At 40.8% G+C, this 24,104-nt stretch overlaps 1 protein-coding gene across 1 annotated transcript in view; it reads left to right on the top strand.

Moving 5' to 3' along the window:
- KBTBD12 (kelch repeat and BTB domain containing 12) overlaps window positions 1–12,009 on the top strand; it is a 28,406-nt gene extending 16,397 nt beyond the window's left edge. Inside the window, exon 6 of the mRNA XM_035546574.1 lies at window positions 10,809–12,009. Within this exon, the coding sequence (XP_035402467.1) occupies window positions 10,809–10,978 (170 nt within the window). The 3' untranslated portion in view covers window positions 10,979–12,009. The remainder of the gene's footprint in view (window positions 1–10,808) is intronic.
- Window positions 12,010–24,104: the final 12,095 nt, after the last annotated feature.

Raw genomic sequence — 24,104 nt, forward strand, 5'->3', positions numbered from 1 at the left:
GCTGTCTGAAGAACCTGCTTCCTGAAAACTCTTGTATGGCAGCTCTAACAGGTGTGTTCTTGTGCCACACCTGATGGAAGCTGTGACTTCAGAATGATTTTGGTTATGATTCATCACTGTTTCCATACAGTTCCATACATATGTTTTCGATAGGAAACATTGTGCCATCATTTTTGTCCTCAGCAGTGTAAAGAAAGCCTAAAGTTAGTGGGTACAAGCCTCAAAAGGCTGATCATCTGCACTGGCACATGAAGCAGTTACATTCAAGATGGCCAACAGATTGGCATGAAACCTTCTGAATAAGGTAGCTAAAGAGCCATAAAAACTTTGTAGAATACCCCCGCATTCTGTCACTGAGTCACATTAGGAGTGGCAGCACTGGGAAAGGTTGAAAGTTCCCCTGTGGATTTCAAGCTGGCCATCTTTTGTATGCTTGTATAATGCCAGCTCAATGGGGTCCTGACTCCTGACTGTATTATTGCAATCTAGATAATTATGTATAGAATTCTCCTACGCTAAGTGTTGTTTAGATGGGGAAACAAGGAGTTGGAGTTAGAAAATGCCAGTATTGCAGTTACCTGTGCAACCTGGATTTTGATGCCCTCCATGTGTGCACTTTGTATACCAGAGAAATACTATGCGATTGTGTTGTTAGCGTAATGTCTATTAACAAGGGAGCCAAAATAAGATTCTCAGTCAACTTTAAATCTGATATATCCAAATGTCTGAGGAGTTGAGAGGAAGCTGTGTCTTAAGATAGACTTATTAATGACTTTAAAGCTATTAATGGGAAAGGGTTTTTTAAATCTTCATAATAACTTCCAGCTACCACCATCAAGGAATAGATGGCTTGAGTCCGTTTGCAGAACCTGGAGGTTATGTCATTGGTTTTTCTCCATGTCCCTGTCTTCTCTGCATGCTGGGAAGAGTGCTGCTCTTTGGGGTGAAGGCTGGAGTATGGGACAGAGGGTTATTACTGTCTTGTGGGAACTTGGAGAGAGTGGCTTGACTTTGCTCTTTCACAATTACAGCTGCTCAGCAGATTCAGGATATTCACAGAACAGCATGTGCTGCTGCTGCTTTAGTAGCAGATAGGGTTATTTTAGAATGTGCTTGTTTGGCTTTAGTCTTTTGGGTTTCTTGGCATGCCACTTCAGTTTTTGTGAGGGATGCAACCAAGAGAGGATATTCCAATTTTACAAAACATTGTAATTTAGTTTCAACTGAGTGGAGTTTTTGGAAAAAGCTGGAGGCACAGCTGTAGTCTCTGGGTTTTCTGCCTGCTGAACTCTAAAAGGCTGCTGTGAACACTCAAGTACAAGTGCTTCTCAAAAAAAAAAAAAAAGCCAAACTCATTGCTGCTCTGGAGAGCCTTAGCCAATGTATATAAGCAGCTGTATATAGGGACAAGTCTACAGTATATAGGGAGTCCCTGACTCCTAGTCTCAACTAGTCTTTGAATTCACTTAAATTCTTGATCCAGCAGTGGGAAAGCTGGCCTACTAAGGATATTTTTGCATCTTAATTTTACTTGTGTACGCACCATGCTCTGTGTGCCTTTCTATGCAAGCATAGACCTAAGTGGTTAATCAGAGGCCAGAGATGCTGTACACAAAGCTGAGAAACAGCTGTTAAGTGCCCAAACGGCCTTAATTTTGGATCAAAAGACATTGCCCTTTCAACTGCCATCACTTCTGCGTCCTTTATTACACTCCTTGAAATTTCCTGATAACAGGATTCCCATCTCATATGTACTGCCTCTAAACCTTTGCTTGGAGAAGGACAAGGGCAAGTGGAGTAGCACTTAACAGCATTCCCAGGAGCAGAGGAAGAGAAATTGCAGCAACTTGGTTTCCAGAAGGAAGTCCGCTTGGCCAGCTGGGAGTATCGCTTGAGCAAATTCGCTTGAGAGTAAAGCCTCTCTAAAGGATGAGCGTACTCCAAAGTGTCCAAACTTCATCAAGAGACAGCTTCTTCTGTACCGCAGGGAATGCTGTTTCATGTTGAGCTGTTGGTGTACACTGCTTGTAAGACTTTTCCTGCTGAGGCTTCCTCAAGTTAAAAGCTTGTTCAGCGACAGGCTATGAGAGGGGATTAATTCAGCAGAAGTTTAGACTTAGCTGAGGGGTCTACATTGAGACCTTAGTGACCCTAGACTCCATGCAGCACACAGAGGAGCACAGACTTCCAGGGAGACATTCAGGTCCTTGGTGCTTGAAATTTTCTCTGACAGACCAGAAGGCAATTCAGAACCCTGAGAACCTCTTGTCTGTTGATGCTCCGTGTTTCTATCAGGATATGAGCAATCCTAACTTGGCTTACTGAACGCAAGTCTGTCAGGAGCCTGGTGGTTAGATGGTAGAAACCACTCTGAGACCTCTTATCACTTGGCAACAAATGATGTATCTTATGATCATGAGTACCCAAAAAATTATTTCTACTTGCTTTGAATTCCAGTTCCCTGCTTTAGAATGACTTGACAGACTTCATCTGCTAGCCTATAGTTTATCCAAATTAGTTCATTTTCTGCTAAAACTATTATTGCAAATAAGAACCATTAATCTGCCCATCTGACACCCAGCTCCAGCTCTCATAGCCTAGTGCCATGAGTGTTGCCTGCCATTTGCCAGCAATGTTATAGCATTCGGCAAGATATTTAGAAATGTTTAAAATCCTTGGTTTTATCCATTATTTTGTAGTTCTGCACAGAGTGAAAATGCCAGTCATAGTATGAATATTCAGAAGGACCCGGTGTGCAGAAGCCAACCAGCTTTCTACTAACTGCTCGAATGTTGCCGCATTTAGTGCTGTAGCTACAGATACTAAAGCAGCCTTTGTGGATCAAGTGTACAATGTTCTTGTTGACACATCTTATTTCCTTTGCCTAGCACTAAAACCTGACACCTGTGCAGGTTGACAGCTATTAATGTTAGCCTGGGCATGGCAGGAGCAGGCTCATTAGGGCGCCTTGCTCAAGGAGGGGTGAGCAACCCTTCAGGTATGCAGCAGTACACAATTATGAATGCCTGCCAGACTGGGCTCCCTGTCTCATTTCCAGTGAAAATAATGCTATGAAGCAGTCAAAGATATTCTATAATAAAGGCAAGCGTGCATGCCTGTTTGCTGGGACTTCCCAGCCTCGTGGAGGCACAGATTCATTGACTGTGCTTAGTTGCTTCGAACAAATCTTGCAGCACGTCCCTGGGGGCTGGTGCTGTGGGAACAGTCAGTGGGGGACTGTTCTCCTGATCTGTAGCTGCATTTTTAGATTATAGGTGTTGGTCGAACTGTCTGCCTCAGATTTGAATTAATTCAAATTCAGATTTGATTTTTTTAACTTGATTATAATTAGAATGCCGTCATTATTGTACACCCATGTGACGTCAGCTGATGTGCAAAGTAATGGGACAACCACCTCAATTCAAATAAGATACTTAATAGGTCTCCTACTAGCAGCACATCACTTAAAATATTGTATGATTTTTATCAGCTATTGCACTTGATGTTGAACTGTCGTTCTCTGAATTGGCAGTTGTGCCATCTTTCTCCAGCACAGTTTACAGCAGAGAAGATAAATTTGCTGCTTTCCTACTAAATATATGAAAAAAATCTAATATTTAGCATCATGTATGATATCTGAGCTATTCAACCCAGATCTGCTTACTTATCATTGATATCAAATAGAAATTCATTTTTGCTCAAGGGGCACTACAGGCAGTGGGAGAGTCAGAGGAAGGAAGAAGGGAAGAAATGCCTCTGGACTTGGAGCAGGCAAATCTAAATTTTGTTTGTAGCTGTTAGCCAACATAGGTGATACAGTAACATTCAGTCCACTAACTGTGTAACTGCTTCTACAGGAAAAAAAAAATGCATACTTACCCCAGGTGCATTTTCTGGATGCTTCTTCCTCATTTACATAAATTGTAATCCATACATTGGAATAGCAGCAGCACTGCTTGCGGCAGTGCAGAGCCGTGTAGTAATTACTGTATTCCAACTGAGCTAATGAGTTTGTATCTCCACGCCACCCTCTCCTGACAGCGGACTAGCTTAATAGTTATTTATTTTGACTAATCTCCCATAAATGCTGTTCCCCTCAGCCTCATCCATTATGTGATTTAGATGGGGAATCGTTGTAATGCTTGTTTTTTATTATAGTGGTTATGGTACATTACTGGAATCAAATTAAATTTAGATGTATTAAGGAGTCTGGCACAGTAAATACTACACTTGTGAAGTTTGGGGGATGAGGGATCGGAACGAAAGCTGTTTCTCCAGCACCTTCCCATGTTCTCAGCTAAATAAAGCAGAGGGGCAAACCCCGGGCTGCCTATCTGCAGCACTGCTTGTTTCCCTTGGTTAGAATTTACCAGGCAGTGATGAATAATTGAAGTTCTCCTGCCCACAGTTGTTATCATTTGAATAAATATCCCCACCCATGAAATGGATTCAGGGTCCCTGTCTTGCTCAGCGTAGCAGTCTGCCCGTGGCTGCCTGATGTGCCACAGATGCTGCCACATCTCTCCAGCCTGCATGCCAGGTCCACCCCGAAAAATGCTGCTCGACTTTTTGCCTGTTCCCTGAGAAGCTGCTCTTGGAGACACCTCGCTGGTGTGCTCCCTTCCTAAGGAGAGCTGCCCACCTGCCCTGTGCTCATTAGCTAGAAACTCACTGCTGTAAATAAGGCCAATGTAGGTCAGGGAATCGCTGGTGAGCAGCACCTGCTTGTTTCAGATCTAAATTCAACCTGGTGTCTGACTGTATTAATAATCTGGTCATGCCTCTGACTAAGGTTCATTTATAGTTTATAAAGGGTTAATAAATGATTAATAGATATTTTAATGCATTTTAATTAATTGCTAAAGAGGTCAATAGGTTGTTTAGAACCATGGCTTAGAGCCATGTATGACATTTTCTATTGTGTTCATAACTGCCTGTCACACATACAGTCTAAACATGCTTTATATCATCTATTAATAATGTATTAACCCAGTGCAAAGCATTTAGAAACAGTATCTTAGCATGGTCTGAGACCAGTAATTCTCATCTTGCTCTTCCAGCTTTTATTCCCATGCATGGTGCATTGACTTCAAGAGCACTGATCCTGCTGCTGCTGCAATTTGTGATCCTGCTATCACCTGCAGCACAAGCAGGATCAGTGCTTGTAAGACTGAAAGAGGCCTTGCCTATAAACAATAGACAACTGGAAAGAGTTAAAATGCTGAAGCAGCTAGATCAATCCCAAGAAAATCAGTTGAAATAACTGAATCAGAAGTTCCTTCCTGTAGACCATTCTTCATATATATATATTTTTAATTTTAATACACATTGATCTGTGAGGGAATGGGTGGATCATAAAGTTATGGTTCTGAAGAATTACACAGCAGAGTGGGAGGATAGAAGTCTTGTCTATGAGAGCGAATAGCTTACCTTACTCCATGCAGGTGCTCTGAAAACAATAAGCTGCCACAGCTGTAAACTGAAGCCCCAACCTGTCTCCCAGCTTTCACTGCGTCTGGTGGGAAGCACTGCCTTGGTACTTAACATCCTGAAGGCTGGCCAGCATGTTAAGCAGCCAAGCCAAGTTCTGTCTCCTGTGTATTCTGCTTCTGCCCACAGGCACAGATGATGGATGTGATTGACCCCACAAGGGGTATTGGCTGCGTTGTCCTAGCAAGGCTGGTGGAGTTAGGGGCAGCTCACATATGCAAATGGGATTGAAGGCCAGAGACTTGATGAACTTATTCTGTTTCCTACTGCACATCAGGAACCAGTACATCTGGTGATAATGATCTAAATGCACTTCTATCCCATTGCAACACAAATGTGAATTCCCAAGTCACTGAACTCTACATCATGTAATTATGAAAGCAGCTATTAGTGGTGAGGAAGATAAGTAGCAGAGGCTAATCCCTTATGTTTAAAGTCATTGTCTGCTCTCCGGTGCGGATAATGGCATGCAAAACCAGTTACAAACTAGCACTGGAGGCTGAGCTGCCTCAAGACAGCTCTGAGGTGGCTGTTAGGTGACAAGAACGTGAGAAGCTTGAGAAAGAACCCCCCCTGTGTAATGAGTTTTGGGGACTGGCAAGCACCTTGTGATGTTTAAGCGCTTTTTCTGTGGAAAGAACAGGCAGTTAACAGTACAACCACTAGAGGTTTGGTGGCTTTTTTTTTTTTTTTTTATAAATTGATTAATGGCCAGAGAAGATGGAGCATGTTAGGGAACTGTGCCAACAGGAAAGAAAAAGGTGCTGTGACAACCTGAGAAGTGCCAGGGCTGGTATCAGCAGGAGCTTAGGAAAGTATGGGTGAGAATGTCCCAGGGCAGGTGTGACACTGAGGCCATTCCCCCCTACTGCTCAATGAGGTTCTGTGCTGAGGCACCTGGCCCTGCTCTGAATGAGCCTGCTTGGGTACTGCTGGCCATATAACAGTGTGCCGATGTGGCTGTGGCACAGATAAGATGCTGGTGAGCTTATCCAAAGCTACTTTGGAAATCTCTGCACTGATGTAGGCAGAGACATCACAGCTTATGGAGATACTGAGAGCACATACCATGATGCAGCTTTCTTCCTCCATAAGATGGAGGCAAACAAACTGGCTGATGTCAATGGGCTTCTGTAGGAAATTAAATTCTTGACCACATTTCAGCAAACTTCCATAGGTTTGACTCCAATGAGCTAAAATTCGGCTTTTTTTTTTTTTTGGGGGGGGTGGAGGGGGCGTCAGTGCTCTGGACTCCAAGCCATGGAGTGAATTTCTTGGTATCATCTTTAGCAACATAATAGCTGTATGGTTAGTAGTCCTGTATTGAGCTATAGATTTTTTACCTGTTAAGCATATTGCTCAATTCTTCTGTGTCTGCAACCCTTTAACACCTTCCCCCATCCCCCAAATAATAATGTGGGAATGCTCGGTTCCAAATAGGAAAGACAAAGCAAAACCAAAAAAGACCAAAAGTGCTATAAATACTACGCTTACAAGGGAAGGTGCTCTTCCTCCTAATCCCAAATTACAAGTGGAATGCAAGTTTTTTTATTTAAAAAAAAAAAAAAAAAAAAAAAAAGCAGATGAAATATTTATAATATTGCCTGTAGTCATACTGTGGGTCTTTCCAAGTATGGTCCGTCCTGATTTACGGTCTCTCCTCATTCAAGTGACATGAGAAAGCATACAATATAAAATGAAATCTGGCCATATATGGGGAGTGGAGCATATCTGAAAATAAGCCCATTGTAGAGAAAACATGATTGTGTCTATGGGGTGCAAGCAATCACTGAAAAACTAATATTTTTGTGGGTTTTATCTGCACATGTAAAGAAAAACTTCATTTCAAAATTTTGTGGACAGTTTGTTTACAGATGAATGCAAAAACTTATTTTGCTTTCAGCCTACTGTAATTGAAATATGATTCTAACAAACATTTTTGGGTATAAATCAAGTTCTTTATTACTGGAAAAATACACATTTGTAGGTTCAGTGTTAGCCTTCAGCCTGCATTTGAATGACAAAAAAAACCATAACTGTACCAAGAGTTCTGACTTTCTTCTGAAGTACTATAACTTCTAGTGTGGATAAACTTATGCTGGAGTGAATGTTCCTTATGCTGGTTTAGCCCTTTCCTAGATAAGACGAAAAACATACTGCAGTAAACACTGTACTGCTTTAAAAGTATCTGCATTAGGGTTAAGTTTATATTACCTGAATGGTTCTATTACAAAGGGGTTTAAGGCCCATGTACAAACATAAAAAGCAAGCTTCTTAAGTCGTCTTCTCATGGTTAAACAATGATGTGCAGAATAATACTGCCTCATTTTGTAGGGAAAAAAGCATTTAGAAGGGAGTGAAATCCTTTCATTAGGTGAGGTGGCTGTCTGGTAAATGATGCAGAATAATGCTATGTGCGACAGGGAATTCTGTGCATTGGCTTTTTAAAAGGATTATCTGGGTAATACAACCTATTTCTTTCTGTAGATGTCTTTATTCTATTTTAAGCAAAATTGGCTGCTAAGGTATTGCCTTAAAAAAAAAAAAAAAGAGAAACCAATGAAGTAGAATCTGGAATTATTTGCACCAAGGTAAATGGTAGGCTTTAAATGGTTTTTTGGGATTAAAGCCCAAATGAATATTAGAGTTTGGAATCAAAAGCGACAAATTTCCAGAATTTTTGACAAACGTTACCTTTTCTATTGTCCATACCAAGGGGTGGGTGTGTGTGTGTTTCTTCAGAGTTGAGGTGTTTTAACTCATTTCTCATTTCAAAACAAAGGGAATGTCATTTTTTGAAGCATAACTACATTGTGAGCAGTGCTTTTCCTCATATGAACTTTCTCATCCAAAGCGTGCTGCTTCCTTTCATATTAAATAAGACAAGACTGCAGAAGTGATTGCTTCCTTTATTCCAACAACAAACCTTTTTTTATCTCCCAAGGGTTAAGAGTTAACCAACAGTCCGCATGCTGGAAAGCAGAATTTGTGGAGTGGAACAAAACCAGCTACATCATCCCGCAAAAAGGGAAACAAGGGACACTGAAGGTTGTGAGTCACCAGGGTCAGGATAAAACACAGCAAGGCTGGCGAGAAAGGGTGGCTGAATCTGCCTTTGATGTTTTAATTATGATTTTTTCTGAAGTGTTGCAATCACCCACAGAACATTTCAGACAGTCCCAGTGTTTGATTTTTTCCTCTGATTGTCTCATTTTTGTCATGATCTATGCCAAAGAAAATCCAGGCATAAAAATTTATTGCATAAAAGAGATGATCTAATAATAAATCCAGGGACTGGAGCCTCCCATGTCACAGCTCAGGTCTGTTTGTCTTCATATTTGTATCTTAGGGAAAACCTGCTCGCTCTTGCAGGGTCATACAAAAGTGAACTCTTTGGTACTGGCATGTGCTACTTGTTCACAGGTTCAGTTGTGCCTTCTCTTCACAGGTCACTGGGTATTTTAGCAGTTTGCTGTCTTGTCTCATAGATGTCTGTTGCTTGCCTACCTATTATTCTCCTGTACTTAATGAACTACCTAAGTCCAATAAACAAGCCATCAAAACTATCGTTCCATTTTCCGAGAACAGAGGAAAGGAATAGAACAAGAACTATGCAGATGAGGCCAAATCCTGAAATCTTAATTTCGCTCATGCTTGCAGAGATGCGTGAAGCTCCCAGAATCCAGGGCTTGGACCAAGAAAAATGTTTCTGGTACAGCTGAGGGGAAAATGGCTGTGGGGTGGAAACATTGTGCTGTTCTCTGGTGAGAGAGGGGTCAGAGATGGTGAATAGTTGGTGAGCTGTTTTCTTAAGTAAATACTTGACAAAAACATGAAAATATTTCCATAAAGCTGAGACATCCACAATGTGCAGGACCTGCAGTAATGTAGAAGTGGCTCTAAATAGTGCAGTGAGGAAATTGATCCCAAGGGTGGAAGAAGTCTCTTTTCATGTGACCTCCTTGCATGCTGAAGCTATTTGTAGAGGAGCCCCAGGGACATTTAAATCCCATGGCACTACATCATTGTAACATGGACACCAACTTTCCTCAGTGCCTAAATGACAATAACACTGTCTGGAGGGTAGTAAAACCCCAAAGTTGCTGTTTTCTGGAGGAATTTGTGGTCTGTTTCCAATGCAAGAAAATATATGCCTCCAGATGCTCTTCTGTATTTCACTCTTTCCCTTTTTTTCAGTTCTTTGCTGTTGGTTGCACAGAAGGGCAGCGTCCAAACATGAGACGCAGTTGCTAGACATGAAGGATTGTTTCTGAGGTGACATTAAAAAATAAAATATTATAGAAGGGCTGAATGGGAACCTCAGTCCAGACCCTGTAAAGTTTATTGTGTCACAAGTCTTTCAAGACTCAGAATAGCTAAAAGTACTTGGTGTTTCTTGCTGTGATGGCTCTTACCTTCATACCTGTGAAGTGTCTGTGCTTGGCAGCTTTTGAGACCTGACTCTTAACAAATCTACCCGGAGATTCATCAGAAAGAAGGGAAGGAAGCTGACAGCAAAGCACATACACATCCTCATCTCAAAGTAAGAGTTTAGACTAAGGTTACTGTGGGAAAGCAACTTTAACATGAAAGAGTGAGCAAAAATGAAAGATACTTTTTATTTTTAGGAAATAGCTTGGCTTTAAGTAACAAAATTGCTGGAGAGTTCAGGCCTTTTGTTAGCAAAGAAAGGCTTTACCTTTTCACAAGAAGTTTAATTCAGCACTGCTGGTTGACAATTGCAGTTCTCTGCTGTGTGGTGATTCTTTCATTATTTTTTGTTAGTCTCAGTAAAAAGCTGTTTGTCTTCAGATTGGCTGTGATTTATTGGCTTTCTTCTGACCCGACTGTTCAAGACATTCCTCTGTATAAAGTATATTTCAAGCCCTGGAGGTTTCTCTATCTTTATTTGCTATAGAATTGGAGTGCTTCCAGGAGCCTAAGAACTACAGTTTAGTCGGGGGGGGAAAGAAAAGACAAGGCAGTGCATGTAGGCCTGCTCATTAGCTCTGTCTCAAAGTGAGCATTTGACATTTGATCGTGTGATGAAATGCCACCTGCATGCTTGTACCAAGGTGGAGTGCTTCATGCTTTTATCTCTGCTGTTCAGAGGGTGAGGACTGAATGTCCTGTATAGGTCTTCATCTGCACCAGTTAGTTGGCTGTATGTTGACAAACTTGCATGGTCCTCAACATAGCTGTTGGTACCACAGAAAGGAGCTTTTCATTGCTACATTACAGCAGATTAGTAACAATACCTTTGCATTTTGATCCTGTTTGGCTTCACTTCTGGTTCTTACGTTGCTTCTGTTTTTCAGCTCGTCATGAAGTCATCACCAAGGAGATCCTCGAGCTCGACACGTGGGAGAACCAGTGGAACGTGGTGGCCATCAATGTCCTTATGCATGACAGCTATGATGTCTGCCTTGTTGCGAGGCTGAACCCACGGGATCTTATCCCTCCTCCCCCTGATTTAGTGGACCAATAGAAGCTCAGTGACTCTCTGCTTCCAGATTCTGCAGAAATGGAAGAATTTGGAGAAATAAATTCTGTGTTGGCTCTGGATGACAGCTGAGCACCATGGAGAGAAGCCTGCAACACATGCTTAAGGACAGAGATGCCTTTGAACTGAGCTTCTTGGACAATGCTTAATTTGCTAGTACTGGTACTTTTTTGATCGAAAGCTGAGGTTGCCATCCTCTGTGTGTCGCTCAGGCACACTGTCTCTTGGTCTTCCATTTGGATGTGCAAGCTCCAGTGTTTGGTGCAGCCTGGGCTTCTGGGACCTCTGCCTCGCAGGCAAGGGGGCAGCCCAGGGCTCACGTCACAGCAGAGCACCCCATAGGAAGGAAAGCTCTAGCCAGGGAAAACCCTCTTTTGTTGTTCAGCCCACTGAGTTCTTCTAAGCTACCGAGGGGATTAAGAAATATCTGAAGTCAGCTGGTGAAAACCAGTCCAGCTGTACCACAGTGACAGGCTATTTGGCTGATGTAGGAGTGGGGGGGAAGACAGAGAAGGGCATTTGTTTATTTAAACAAAAAAGCATTAGTCAAGGTTTGTTAACCAAGTACATCAGCTACTGCAAACATTATCTAACCCACAGCCAGGACAGTCAAGTAATCCTTTCTTTGTCAGCAGAGCTGAGCCTGTGCTGGCAGAAAACTGGTCTTCTGGCAACAAGTCACAACTGAGTCTTCCAAAAGAGATGGCTACCTTCTGTACCAAAGAGAAGAAGAATCCTAAATTTTCGCATAGATTCTACCTGTCATGAGGCAGGACCACCTGGTCTTGTGTGACCAGAACCTTAAAGCTACAAAACCCTAGCTTTAGCAAATGCTAAAAGAGTGAATGATAAAATTACACAAGAATGATCACTGTCAGCAAGAAGTTGCTTTTAAGGTTGTAAAAGCAGTGACAAAACTGGATGGAAATAATTGGCAAAGAAATGAAGGAATCCATCAGGTACTTCATCTGTAGTTACTAGCCTGTTTTGCAATTCAGAGCACCTCCATTTTCTTTTTCAATCACTTATTAGGCTGGAAAAAAAAAAAACAAACATTTTTGGTGGTGGCTTTTTGGGTTTTGTTTTGTTTCATGTTTTGCTTGTAATGCATATGGCAGAGAGGGATGGAGAGGACAGCCCCAAAGCCCTTCCTCAGTTCTGACTTTTCTGATTCCTGACTTGTTCTCTAGAATATCCAGTGGGAATATTAAACTGCTGTATAAAAACAATTAGCAGGAAGGTCACTGAAGTTTACTTGATAACTGTAGTCCCTTGCTGAGGATCCCTCACACAATAAGGGAGGTGGTGGTGGGGGGACTAAGGAAAACATGCAGAAAAGGAGTAATCTGTGAGCTGAAAAACTGATCTCTTCTCTCCCTGTTTCACAGGCAAAATGAGTGTCACAGCCTAAATGCATACTCTTGTGTTCATATCAGTTCTGTATTGTCCAGGGATTTGGTTTTTTTCTTCCTTTGGTATGTGGGTTGTCATCTGTCTAGTGGAGAGTTGTGAAAGCAAGAACTCAGTGGTGCTCATCAGTGACCATTTCTTAATCTTAACCTCTCTGGTCACAAAACAGTATTGTAGGTGTAAGACTAAAGAAGTTACAAATTTCTGCTTTAATACGTTTTTAAACAAAACCAGTAGATTGTTTTCCAATTAACTGTGCAACATCAGAAACTTTTTTTAACTTTAGCTGTTACTGTGAACTAAAGGTAATCCTGTAATTTCTCTGCAGAGCTCTCAAATCAGCAGGAAGCAATGCTCTTGAGAGGCCGCTCTCAGCCAAACCACTGTTTCCTTCTGATTACTTCAAATTCTGCAATGTATCTACTGATTTTTCTATCACCGTTTTTGTTTTAAGGGAGAATGCTTTAAGGGGTGGGTGTTTTTTTGTCTTTGGTCTCTGCTCTGTGTCTATGCCTGATGATTCAAATCCTCTGTTGTGTAAAGCCTGAGTTAATCTGCTGGATTTCACACTCTTGGTGGTTCAAGTGGGGAAGGAGGCTTTTGCAGACTTTCATTTGACATATTTGAATGTGTATGTGGAACACAGCTGAGACTCCTCTGTTAAACTGTTATTCCAGTAGCGAGCTGGCTGTTTCCCTCATGCTTCGTATACTTTCTTTTTAGGGACAATTAGTGAGCAGAGTGAAAAGCATATTCCTTGAGGTCGTCTCTCTTGATCACCAAGGAAAGTAATTGCATATGTTTATATGTGGGCATTGCAATCAGATATCTTGAGCCATAGTGGACAATTAAGAGATTTTTCTTCACGTGCCACTGGAAAGCTATCTGCTCTCGCTTTCATGGAGCATTGCTTTTCTTCTGCCCATGTGGTCTGGCTCTTAGCAGGGACTCTGGTGTGTCCCTCTGTTTCTGTCCATGTCCAGTAGACAGCAGGGCATTGTTTTCTTCTGGATTAAACATCTAGAACAGGGGGCAAAGGCAAACTAATTTAGGTTCCAACTTTAAAATTTTGTGGGGGCCCCATTTAGTTCATCGTTTGTCCCTGGGGTGACTACAGTTTCTAAGCTAATACTTGGAAATGAAAGCTTGAGGAAAGGAAGGAAGAAGTAGAAAGCATGCTTATTGAGAGGTACAGATCTGAGCCAAAATCCTTCCAAGAGTATGTGAATGTGTCAGCATGTCTGATATGTTCATGGGTAATCTCACATAGCTGGGAAAGTCCTTAAGAGCTTTAATTTCTTCTATTACAAATCCTGATGCAAGTAAATTACAGAATATGCATTCTCCAAGCTTGTGAGCTTTACTGAAATAATAGTTTACTTCAGCCACTTTCTGACTGAGCCATAGTTAGCTGAGTGTTTAATCAAGGCTGCCTTGACATCGTCCATAATTCTAAAATGTGAACAAAGCAGCACTGGCAAGCTATGGACTATTTAAATGAATGGGGGGATTATTAAGCAAAGGCATGCACTTCAGTTTCACTTGAAACACTGAAGTACATCACTAGTTGCCAAATATGAAGAAAAATGTTGGAGAGGTAACTGGTCATGTGGCCCACAGGGAATAAAAAAAATGAAATGCTCTGAAAAGCTAATTGAGGCTCTCCGTTTTTATCCCCAGTTAGTGTTTTATTTTGAAATTGTCCATGCATAACTGATTTCACAATGATCCCTGTGGATATCTAATCTGTTTTCATCCATGTGGTCATAGGAACTGCTCACATGTATAAACCATCAGGCACTTGACTACCCATTCTACTCTACTACGGTGGCTTGTGGCTCAGTCCCTGCCCATGCCTGGCAAACACACACGCGATTTCCATGTGTGCAATACTGAAATGCATGGGGCAGGTGCTGGATTGTGTTCCAGCTGAATTCTGCCATTTGGGATGCCTTGACTTGCCAGCAGGAAATCTCCTTGGTGCATATAAAGCTGTCGGACAGCTTCCCCCACCAACACTCCCAGGTATGCTCCAGGCAAGAGGCTGAGGTAGCATCAAAACTGAGATACCGGCGACAAAGCTTAGAGCTGTTCCCAGAATGTTACAATGCACAGAGGAGTCTAGTGGAGCGGAAGGGAGTCTAGTGGAGCAGAATGATGCTCACATCTCTTCCTAGAGTAAGTTTAATATGTAAAAGGATAGCATCCTAGATGTTAATCTTAGTTTTCCTCTACTGCAAGGGTGTATTGATATCCTTGATCACCTGAAAAGCAACAAAAACAAATGCTAGTGTATATGTATATAATTTTAAAATATATTTATGAAGATCTGTATTGTTTTTTCTGCTGATCTGGAAAATGACATTAATTTAATATGGATTTACCTAGTGAATGCTATCTTAGCTATAGGGATGGTCTTTCTCATAGGCTGTTCTCCTAATGGATTATGTAGTACCTCTGAAAATTTGTTTCATGAATCTTAATGCTTTGAATCACCAGGTCAGAATTTCAGCTGCTCTATTGCACATTTCTGTGACTCTTCCTACAGCTTTTCAAGTGGACTCTAGCTGTAGCTTCAAAGCAATGCTATTTCACCCCCAGTTGTGCTCAGCTGGAACTAGTACATTTGCAATTTACAATCATTTGACATGTTGAGGTTGAAAGCAAAGGAAATATTGGAAAACGGAGAAAATATACACAGGGCCTACACAGAGTACACTTTCCTTCTTTTTCCCTGTGTTTAGTGCCAGGCTTGGGTGTCTAATGGAATGATTTAATAACAACCCATGATTGCAGCCATGGCAAAGGCCACGCTGCGACTACGTTTGTGCTGCTGGAGCAGAGAACCAGCACGGAGCAGAGATGTGGCTCCTGGCAGACTTGCCTGCCTCGCTAGGAGAAATTACCTTCAAACAAAAATGCATTTAAGTGTTCCAGGATGTATGGTTGTATGTGTTTTATATACATATGTATAACATTATTTTTAGAAGTTCTTTACTGACAGCAGCAGGATCCATTTTTAATACATACCTGGCAACTCTGTCTTCTGCATATCTCATCAAAGTATTTCAAATAAAGTGTTGTTCTTTAAATATATGGAACTGTTCCAGCCTTCAATTCAAAACTAAGCTTAAGTTCCTTGCTGAGCTAAGGAACAACTGGGGAAATCTTTTTGACCTGGCCTACGCCTCCTTCCTTCTCCAAGTCTTTCACTGGCTGTAGCTCTCCCCTCAGCAGCTCAGAGTCCTCTTGAAGTTTGCACAGGTTTGTTCTGTTTCTCTTTCCCTACTCCTGCCTCAGTCCACTTGTCTAATCAGCACGTTCACTCCTTCGTCTCCCCTTTGCCTCCCCAGAAGATGGGAACAGCTACTCGAGGTGTTCACCAGGCTCCAGACTGCTCAGGTGCCTGTTGCTCCAGGAAGGAATCGGCTTTGAAGGACAGAGGACAGCCATACCAGCTTCCTGGGTTTGAGGACGTCTTTGAGCAGGTTCAGGTCCCAGACCAAATTATGCCTTTTCTGCCGTGTCACTGGCCTCTTGGCTATGAGCGGGGAGGGAAGGCAAGTAACCTGTGCTCTTCTTACTCTTGCCGCTGTCTCGCTGCATGATGCTGTTAAGTTTGATGCTAAATGCCTTGCATACTGTGTGTGCCATAGCTGTAATGATTGCAGGCAGAAGCCATTATCATTATCTCTGACTCTTGAACACTAGTTGCTACAGAAGCTGTCTGAAACACAGAGGGAGGCATCTTCATTATTGCATTATAGATCACATCTTCAAGCTAGATTTTGTCCTGAAGTTTCACTCAGGGCCAGGTTTCCCTAGAGAACCTAGACTCTAATTTATCATATTGAGTATTGTTTTGTTGTGTTATTTTTCTTCTTCATTTTATCCTTTTCTAATCATTCTTTACAAGAATGCAAGTGACTTCACCAGCTTTTCTATGAAATGCATTATCCAAACCAGCCTCCTGAGGCTGCTGGCTTTTCATCACCAGGGTCGAAGTACAGTCACTGAAATGACAGTCATCTGCACTACTTTATTTTCTCATTCAGCAACTTCATAGTAGAGAAAATGTATTTCATCCATACATACGGTAATGTGAGAGGAAACCACTTCCCACATACACAAATCCCTGACTCATTCTTTTCAAACGTGGCTGAAACAACTGCAAAATCCTAACATAAAAAGCTATGATACCCATTCAGTAGGCTCTCAGGCTTTCCAGCATCAGGAGGAGGAGCACAGGGAGGCGTTGGTTTGTAACTAGAGCACAGATCTGAAATCTGAACCTCTGGGCTTTGTTTCTAGTTCAGTCATTAGACTTGGGCATCTGGTCTCTGTGCCTAGGCTCATCAATGTAAAATACTTACACCAATACATCCCTACGCATTTTGTGGGGCTGCTTTATTGTGTTTTTAGAGGGGGTGATGTCTGTAATGTTATGCTGAGATCCGGAGATCACAATGTTATACAGTGGTAGAATAATAGCGTTATTGCACCTCTGCCATCTCCCCGGTTTTGGTAACATGGTTGTACACACCAATCAAAGCCTTCCTGGGAAAGGAGAGGCTGGGTGTCTGCAGCTAATAATGGTATTTCATTTACTCCTTCCCAGGAAAACAAAGAGGGATGTTAAACAGTGTAATACATTTAGTAGCAGAAATCTAAGTCTGAGTGCATGTGCCTTCATAGCCAGTCGCACTTCTACATAGGCAGAACTAATCTCAGAAAATTAAGAGGTCACTAATTGAGGCTGGATTTGAACAGTAGTAATTAGAAGAATGAGTGAACTGTATGTTTCTTAAAGCAGACCTGATTTAATAAGTTATGCAGTTTAGATGGACACAATTGCTATCAAGCAAAAAAGGTGGTTTACAGAAGTGTATCAGATTTACTGGGTAACTGAGACCTGAATTACCTGAATTGATACGAAAGCAGCTGCCTTTAGTCCCCGGGGGTTTCCATAACGAATCTGTAATGCGTTTAACTGGCCACTAAAAGGTACTGTTGAATGTAAGAAATTGCCTACAGAATATGCACAAGAGGGTTTTAGGATATTGTGAATGTGTAAACAATGTGGCATCTACTTGCTGGCTTACAGAATTATTACTCGGGCTTATGCTGCCTTCCCCACCGGTGTGCACAAGTGAATAATCTTAGCTGAATTGACAGGTAATTTATAATACATGAGACCTAAGATTCCAAAAATCTTTCACGTTAAGACAAGTTCTGCAGGGTACAGAACATTTGTTACTAACATTGTTACTAACAAACCAGGAGATTCACTGGCATTTCCCTGTAGTTAAAAAGCCCCAACAAAGCAAATAGATAAATGCAGTTATTTTCTAGGACAAGACTGATCTGAAAGCTGCCTAACTGCTTTGTTTTCTTTTAATATGTCAGACTGGAAGCCCATGCATAATCTGGGTCTCAAATGTCATATCGGATATTTGTATCTGTCACTTGTCTGTATTTTTCCAAATTCCTCCAGAATGACAGGCTAGATGCTCAGACTGATATATCTGTAAGGTAAGCTCTCTCTGAGGTAAGATATTCGACTTCTACTCTTGATTACAATGATAGTCACCCACAACAGGACAGCACCTATCTAACCATGCCCCCCAGAATACATACCCTTTGCATTTCCTAGAAGGCAAACCAATGGAAGGACTGATTTTGCTATTATGTGCAGAGATGGCTACCACTATTCTAATATATACAAAAAGAATATCTCTAGTCCTCTTAAATAGCTGAGATTAAAATTGCAGCGGTGACTATTGTACTCTGTGACAGTTGGTGGCATGGCCTCTGTCTCCCTTTTCTTCTTTTAAGAAGGATCATAGTCAATGTCTCTACATGGATCATGTCCCAGGGAGTCATACTAAATGGTGTGCTGTTCATAGGATAGGTCTTTCCAGATCGCAGTTAAGTATTAAATTCCAGCTAATAGAATATACAAAGGTTTAAGGATTATTAACTTCCTTATTCCTTCCAGCATCCCTCAGTAACAATGCTTTAAGGACACATCTTCACCTACTGGAATCAATGGCAAAATTCCCATTGACCACAGTATAACTCATTTTTGTATTCGAGATGTCTGTAATGTTTGCGTAACAATTACCTTGAGCTGTGAGATGTGACTTTAAGCTTAAATAGATAATGCGCACAAGCCAGATGCAATGATTTGCAGTGAAGACTGAATGTCGACCCTAGCAGTTGTGTGACCTCGGGCTGGCTAGAGCAGCCCAGGCTGTGGCATGCTCACTGCTCTCATTGCTTAGCAGTCTCAACCAAAGCTAAGATATTTACTTGTGGTGCAATTAGAACTCCTAAACATGTATGAAAGAAGCTAAATCTGTAGTTCAGCTGCAGAACTTGAAAAAGTCTTTTGCAGCCAGATCATTTCATAGTCCATGTTGCCATGAAGCTACAAAATTGCCTATACTGGCACAGCACAAAGAGGCATAGAGACGGGAACAAGTGCCTGCTAATGGGTGTTTGGTATGGCAGCTGCTTGTGCCAGCACCACCGCCACTTGAAAATTCACTTATCAAACTGTGCCTTAATGCACCAGCATTCACCTCAGCCCTGGAGCTGGCCCTCTGTAAAGCCTGCTCTTCAGAGTGCTTTAAGGGGACAAATAGCCAAAGACCATACAAAGATTGATAATTGCTGCAGAGCCTTGTCATGACGCAGACATTAATAGCTTACTGCTTGATGCCTCATGCTCTTATACAAAGAGGCCAAACAGCATATGAACAAAACCAGGGGACAGGAGGCTCACTCCTTTTCAAGTATTTGTAGATGACAAAACCTTCCTAAAGGTTTTCGCTCAAGTACATTTCAAAACGAATTAAGAATCCACCCCTGCTCAGCACTGCAGCTTGGAGCAGCCATCTGATGCAGAATATAATAGTTATCTTGCCAGGAAATTTGCTGTACTGATGCTGCTGTCCTAAGCAGCTCAATCTTTAATCTGATTTATTTGTGCCTTGTTTCAGGTAAGCCACTGTAACAGCAAGGTTCAGTAAAAACTGCTAAGCCACTAGGCAAGTCTATAACACTGGCGTGTTAACTGTTCTCTTTTTCTTTGCAGTTGGCCAGGGTCCTGCTCACTTGCATTTAAGGAGGACTTTAATGTGCTTGTACTAACACTATTGCACCAATCAGCTTGTAGTTACTGCTTTATTTTCTTAGCTGAGCTAGATAAATCTTGATAAAGACTTATACGAGTTATTTTTATAAGGAAAGTAAATCTTTATAAGCACAAATTCAAAGTGAAGCTGCAGCTTGCTTTTTTTGGAACCATCTGTGCACTGTGTATTTAAATCATATTTCTGTTGTTATTGGATTTACTGGGTACATTTTATAAAGTGCATTAGGACATCCACAGGGATGTGATCCACTCAGAGGATGTGACCCAGCAGGATTTTTGGCCCGTGATTGTAATAGAGCAGGATCAAACCGACGCTGACATCCTGTTAACACTTACAAAAGGTTTCTCTGAGATCAAGAAAAACAGTAATCAAAAGGCAATTAGAAAAAGTGATATGGAATGAGTAATTTATATCGTTTGGTTCCAAACTGCAATGTTTTAAAAGGAAAGATAATATAAAGAAAACACTTTGTACAGCCAGTTACGAACCTGAAATTATCCAGCTGCTGAAAGTCACAGTTGTTCCACTGAAAATTAAAGGTGGCTCAATTCTAGAGGAGGAACCAGCTACTGGGAATGACATTAAATTCACTGTTGAATCATCCACAAAAAAAAAAAAAACAACACCTGTCTTATTTAAATTATAGTGGTTTTTGGAGGGGCATTTTTAACAAAAATCTTATAGCAAATTTGATGTCAATAAAGCAGTCGAGACAGAACTGAAGCCAAAGAACAGTGGAAATACAGTTGCCTGAAGAGTGCCTACAGTCAGAATGCAGAAGTGCTGGTCACTGGGTTAATGACAGTGAATCCCGTTTGTGGTACAGGGAAAGAAAGCCATTAGAAAAACCTACAGAGACATCTAGCTCTATTACCTAACATCTGCAGTTGCCTGCCATACAGTGGTATATTACGGAGATAAGCAAGCATGATAAAATTGTTATAATAACCTTTGAAAATGGAAGACTGGAGATAGAATGCTGGTTTTAATTGCAAAGTGTTTCTCGTGCAAGTGTCCCTGGGAGATGTTTTATAATAAAGTTTGAATGAAATACAATAAAAATCAAATCAAAGCTCATTCATTGTATACCAAATAAAAGAGCTCAGATTTCAGCTTTGGTTTTAAAGCCAGGAAGAGAACTCACTTGATAAATTTCTGCTGCTACTCAGAATTTCAAAAATAAAAAAATAAATCTGAAAAGGTAACTTACAGTTTGGATTTAAAAGCTGTTGTTATCAAGAGAGCAAAGCTGAAAGATTCAAAGAATTATTCAGCAAAATGCAAATATCCATAAAATAAAGAGAATTCAGTCCCGTTCTAGGATAAAAACTGTAATCTTAAATGTACAGAGTTTGCTTTTCACGTATGCATGTAGGAAATACTGCATGCAAAAATATTCACGTATTACGTTTCCTTTGCATGAAAAAGTTAGGAAATAGAAGCAAAGCACAGTTACCACTTTGATGCTCAATAACAGTACACATTCATGTACATATTAAGAGCATAGCTCTCATTGTGTGCATGAGGTTCTTCAAATTCAATGTGCAATCATTAATTTGAAAAACAACAGACCATGCAGATGCAGAAGGTCAATGTCCATGTTGTTAGATTTTTTTTTACTACTGTCAGAACATACAAGCTGGAGTAAAGGGAGGGATCTAGTATAGCTTAAGGTTTGACTTGAAAACCAGACAGCCTTCTCTTATGGGTATTCTTCAGTCCCAAATATAGGTCCAATGTGTTTTCAGCATGAAAGGTGTTTTTGCTCATGCCTCACAATATTCTAGGGAAAATTCATGCTCTGTGCCAAAAGTTGTATCTTGCAAAGGTGTAAAGGGTCTCTCAGAGGGTTAATTGTGATGATTTCTAGTCCTGGCCAACTTGCTTATGGTGACTGTTACAATCAAGCTGGCAGTGCTTTTATGTAAATGAGTCAATTATCAGAACTATATGTATCCGGTTATTAGGCTATAGGCACTTGGGGGAAATTGGCATCAATATTTGCAAGACAAGCACTTTTTTTCTTAATGTTCCAAACATTTCTTTTCTCTTTTTTTTTTTTTTTTCCCCTCTCTAAATAATGATTCTAGGTCAACAGTTTGATGATTAAAAAACAGGTCATATAAATGAAAGCTCATTCTTAATCCCTAGAAATATGAACATGTTTGGGGTGATCAGCTGTATTATAATTTTTACAGAATCCAGTTAGAGAAGCCACAGTAAAACCAGTAGAACATGAAAAATAACCTTACTCTGTGTGTGTGTTTTTTTTTAAACATTAAAAAATATGGTGGAGACTTCAAAAACCTTAGAAAAGACAGGAAAAGAAGATGTGGGAAGCACGTAGATGTTAAAAAGAGACTTTAACCTTGTATGAAGTAGCTCATTGAAATAATTGTGTTTGTACTATGCTGCGGGTCTTCCAATCTTGCTGAAATATCCACCTCCTGGTTCACCATCAACTGGCACAGTTTGGAGGCTGTCAGTGGAGAACCAGCCACTATCCGTCCAGTCTGGAGTTCTATGGCCAGCAATCCCAATGCATGTCCCAATGTCACATCCCTCAGTAAGGATGTTAAACTGCTTCTCGCATATGTGTAAACTGCCCTTGCTGCATGTACTGACAGTGGAAAGAATCTGCCTGACCTTGTTTGCTGATCTGCACATTTTTAGCATAATTTATCATAATTTGATTCCTTCGTGGCATGTTTTAGCAAATAGACAGTAGCTCTATTACAGAACTTTTTCTGAATTAATAGCACTGCTATCACTACAAAGCTGCATGTTATGTTTTGTATCTACTTGAAATATAGAGGCTTCACTTGGAGATGGGATGAAATGCTTGTCCCACTGAAGTTTTGTTATTGTTCTTTGACAAGATCAGGGTTTAGCCATTGTTTTTTTGTATTACACAAAGTGCATGTTATATAGAAGGTCTGGCTTGCCACAGCCAGAAATCAGGGTCCTGGTTATTGGGAAAGCATGGCTGTAATACTGCTAGCTAGGAGCGCAGGTGATTAAAGTTCCAGTATTATAAAGTATTTTAGATACCTGATTAAGTGTTGCCATAAAGGCAGGGAGTAAAGTGATGTTCTAAGAGTGCCTGGGTGAACAAATTGGAGAAATAAGGTTGTGAGTCATAACAGGAGTTGAGGCTTCAAAACATTTCAAGAAAGGAGTGCAAAGACATGCGAGTTAACCTCTCATGTCCTGATAATGATGTTGGAAATTATTTTGTGCATTGTGATATTGGACTTATGCCTGACGGGGAAGTATACTTGTACTTCTTTTGATGTATCTAGGGCAACTCTAAACAGTGGTTTGGGTATCATATTTTTGATATCTAAATTGGATTTTTTTTTTCTAATAACCACAATTCTATGATCTTCAGGATAGGATCAGATTTTGCATTTCTTATCTTTCTACATTCAGGAGAGAATCTGAATTTCATCCCTTATAGAAATGCAGGTTTTATCTTTTAGAATGCATTTCTTTAACTGGAAATCAGCTGGGCTAGAAGGAGTTTACATTTTTATAGCCTTTTTTTTAAGGAAGCAGAAGGTTTTATTGGATAGAAAAAAAATTAGTTTACTAATTTCTTTGCTTCAGTTAGGCAGAAAGATCTCCTCGCACAGCATCCTCCGTTGCCCTGTAACAAAGTGCAAGCTCGAATTTGTGTAAGAAAATACTACTCCACTATTCTTCAACCAGAAAAGTGGCTCTCAGCATCCAACCAAAGAAGATTCCTGTCCACCTTTTGGCATGCTGCTTCACAGGCAAGCTTGGGAAAAAAATCTGCTGAGTGAAGACTCCAAGGGAAACTGTTCTGTTGAAATGAATGGAGTTTGGCAGTTGGCCTTAAAGGAGCAAACAATTAACTCTCCTTTCAGTCAGTAGGATAGTAAACAATTTGTTTTAGAAGTGTTGTCTGCTCATGGTTCCCTGAAGGTCTCCCTTACATCCACACTCACCTGCCACTCAGACCACGAATGCCACGTATGACCTGAATTGTTTCATGCATGCTACAGCCTCTGCAACCTGTAATGTATCTATTAAATAATGATAATAAAACTTGCCTACAAAGTTGTATGTACTTCATGCAAGCTGAGGTGGCATCATAAGTAAAGCAGTTCTTCCACCTTGTGGTTAAATAGACTACTACTGGCAGCATTTGTACATCAAAAATCAGGGACTGCATATGTATATGGCTGTTAAGCAGACCCGTGCACAAAGCTCTACTATTATCACAGGATCCCTGTTGCAGGCTAACGCTACAGATGTTAACTAGCCCTATTTTGTAAGGTGCACGTCCATATACATGTGTGTGTATGCATATATATACATAAACACACACGAACAAATAGATTTGATTGCCCTCTAGTGATCTCAGCTCACAGACGTTCTGAAAGCTGGTGTAACAACAGATAGAGTGTCTCTTTTAGTTTGCTGGGTTAAAAAAATAAAAAATAAAGAGCATATTCAATGTAACATGCAAGCTTTGTCACATTGATAACAAGTACTGACATGGGAACAGAGGGCGA

This window comes from Cygnus atratus, chromosome 10 (assembly GCF_013377495.2).
Source record: "Cygnus atratus isolate AKBS03 ecotype Queensland, Australia chromosome 10, CAtr_DNAZoo_HiC_assembly, whole genome shotgun sequence".
Taxonomy (NCBI): domain Eukaryota; kingdom Metazoa; phylum Chordata; class Aves; order Anseriformes; family Anatidae; genus Cygnus; species Cygnus atratus.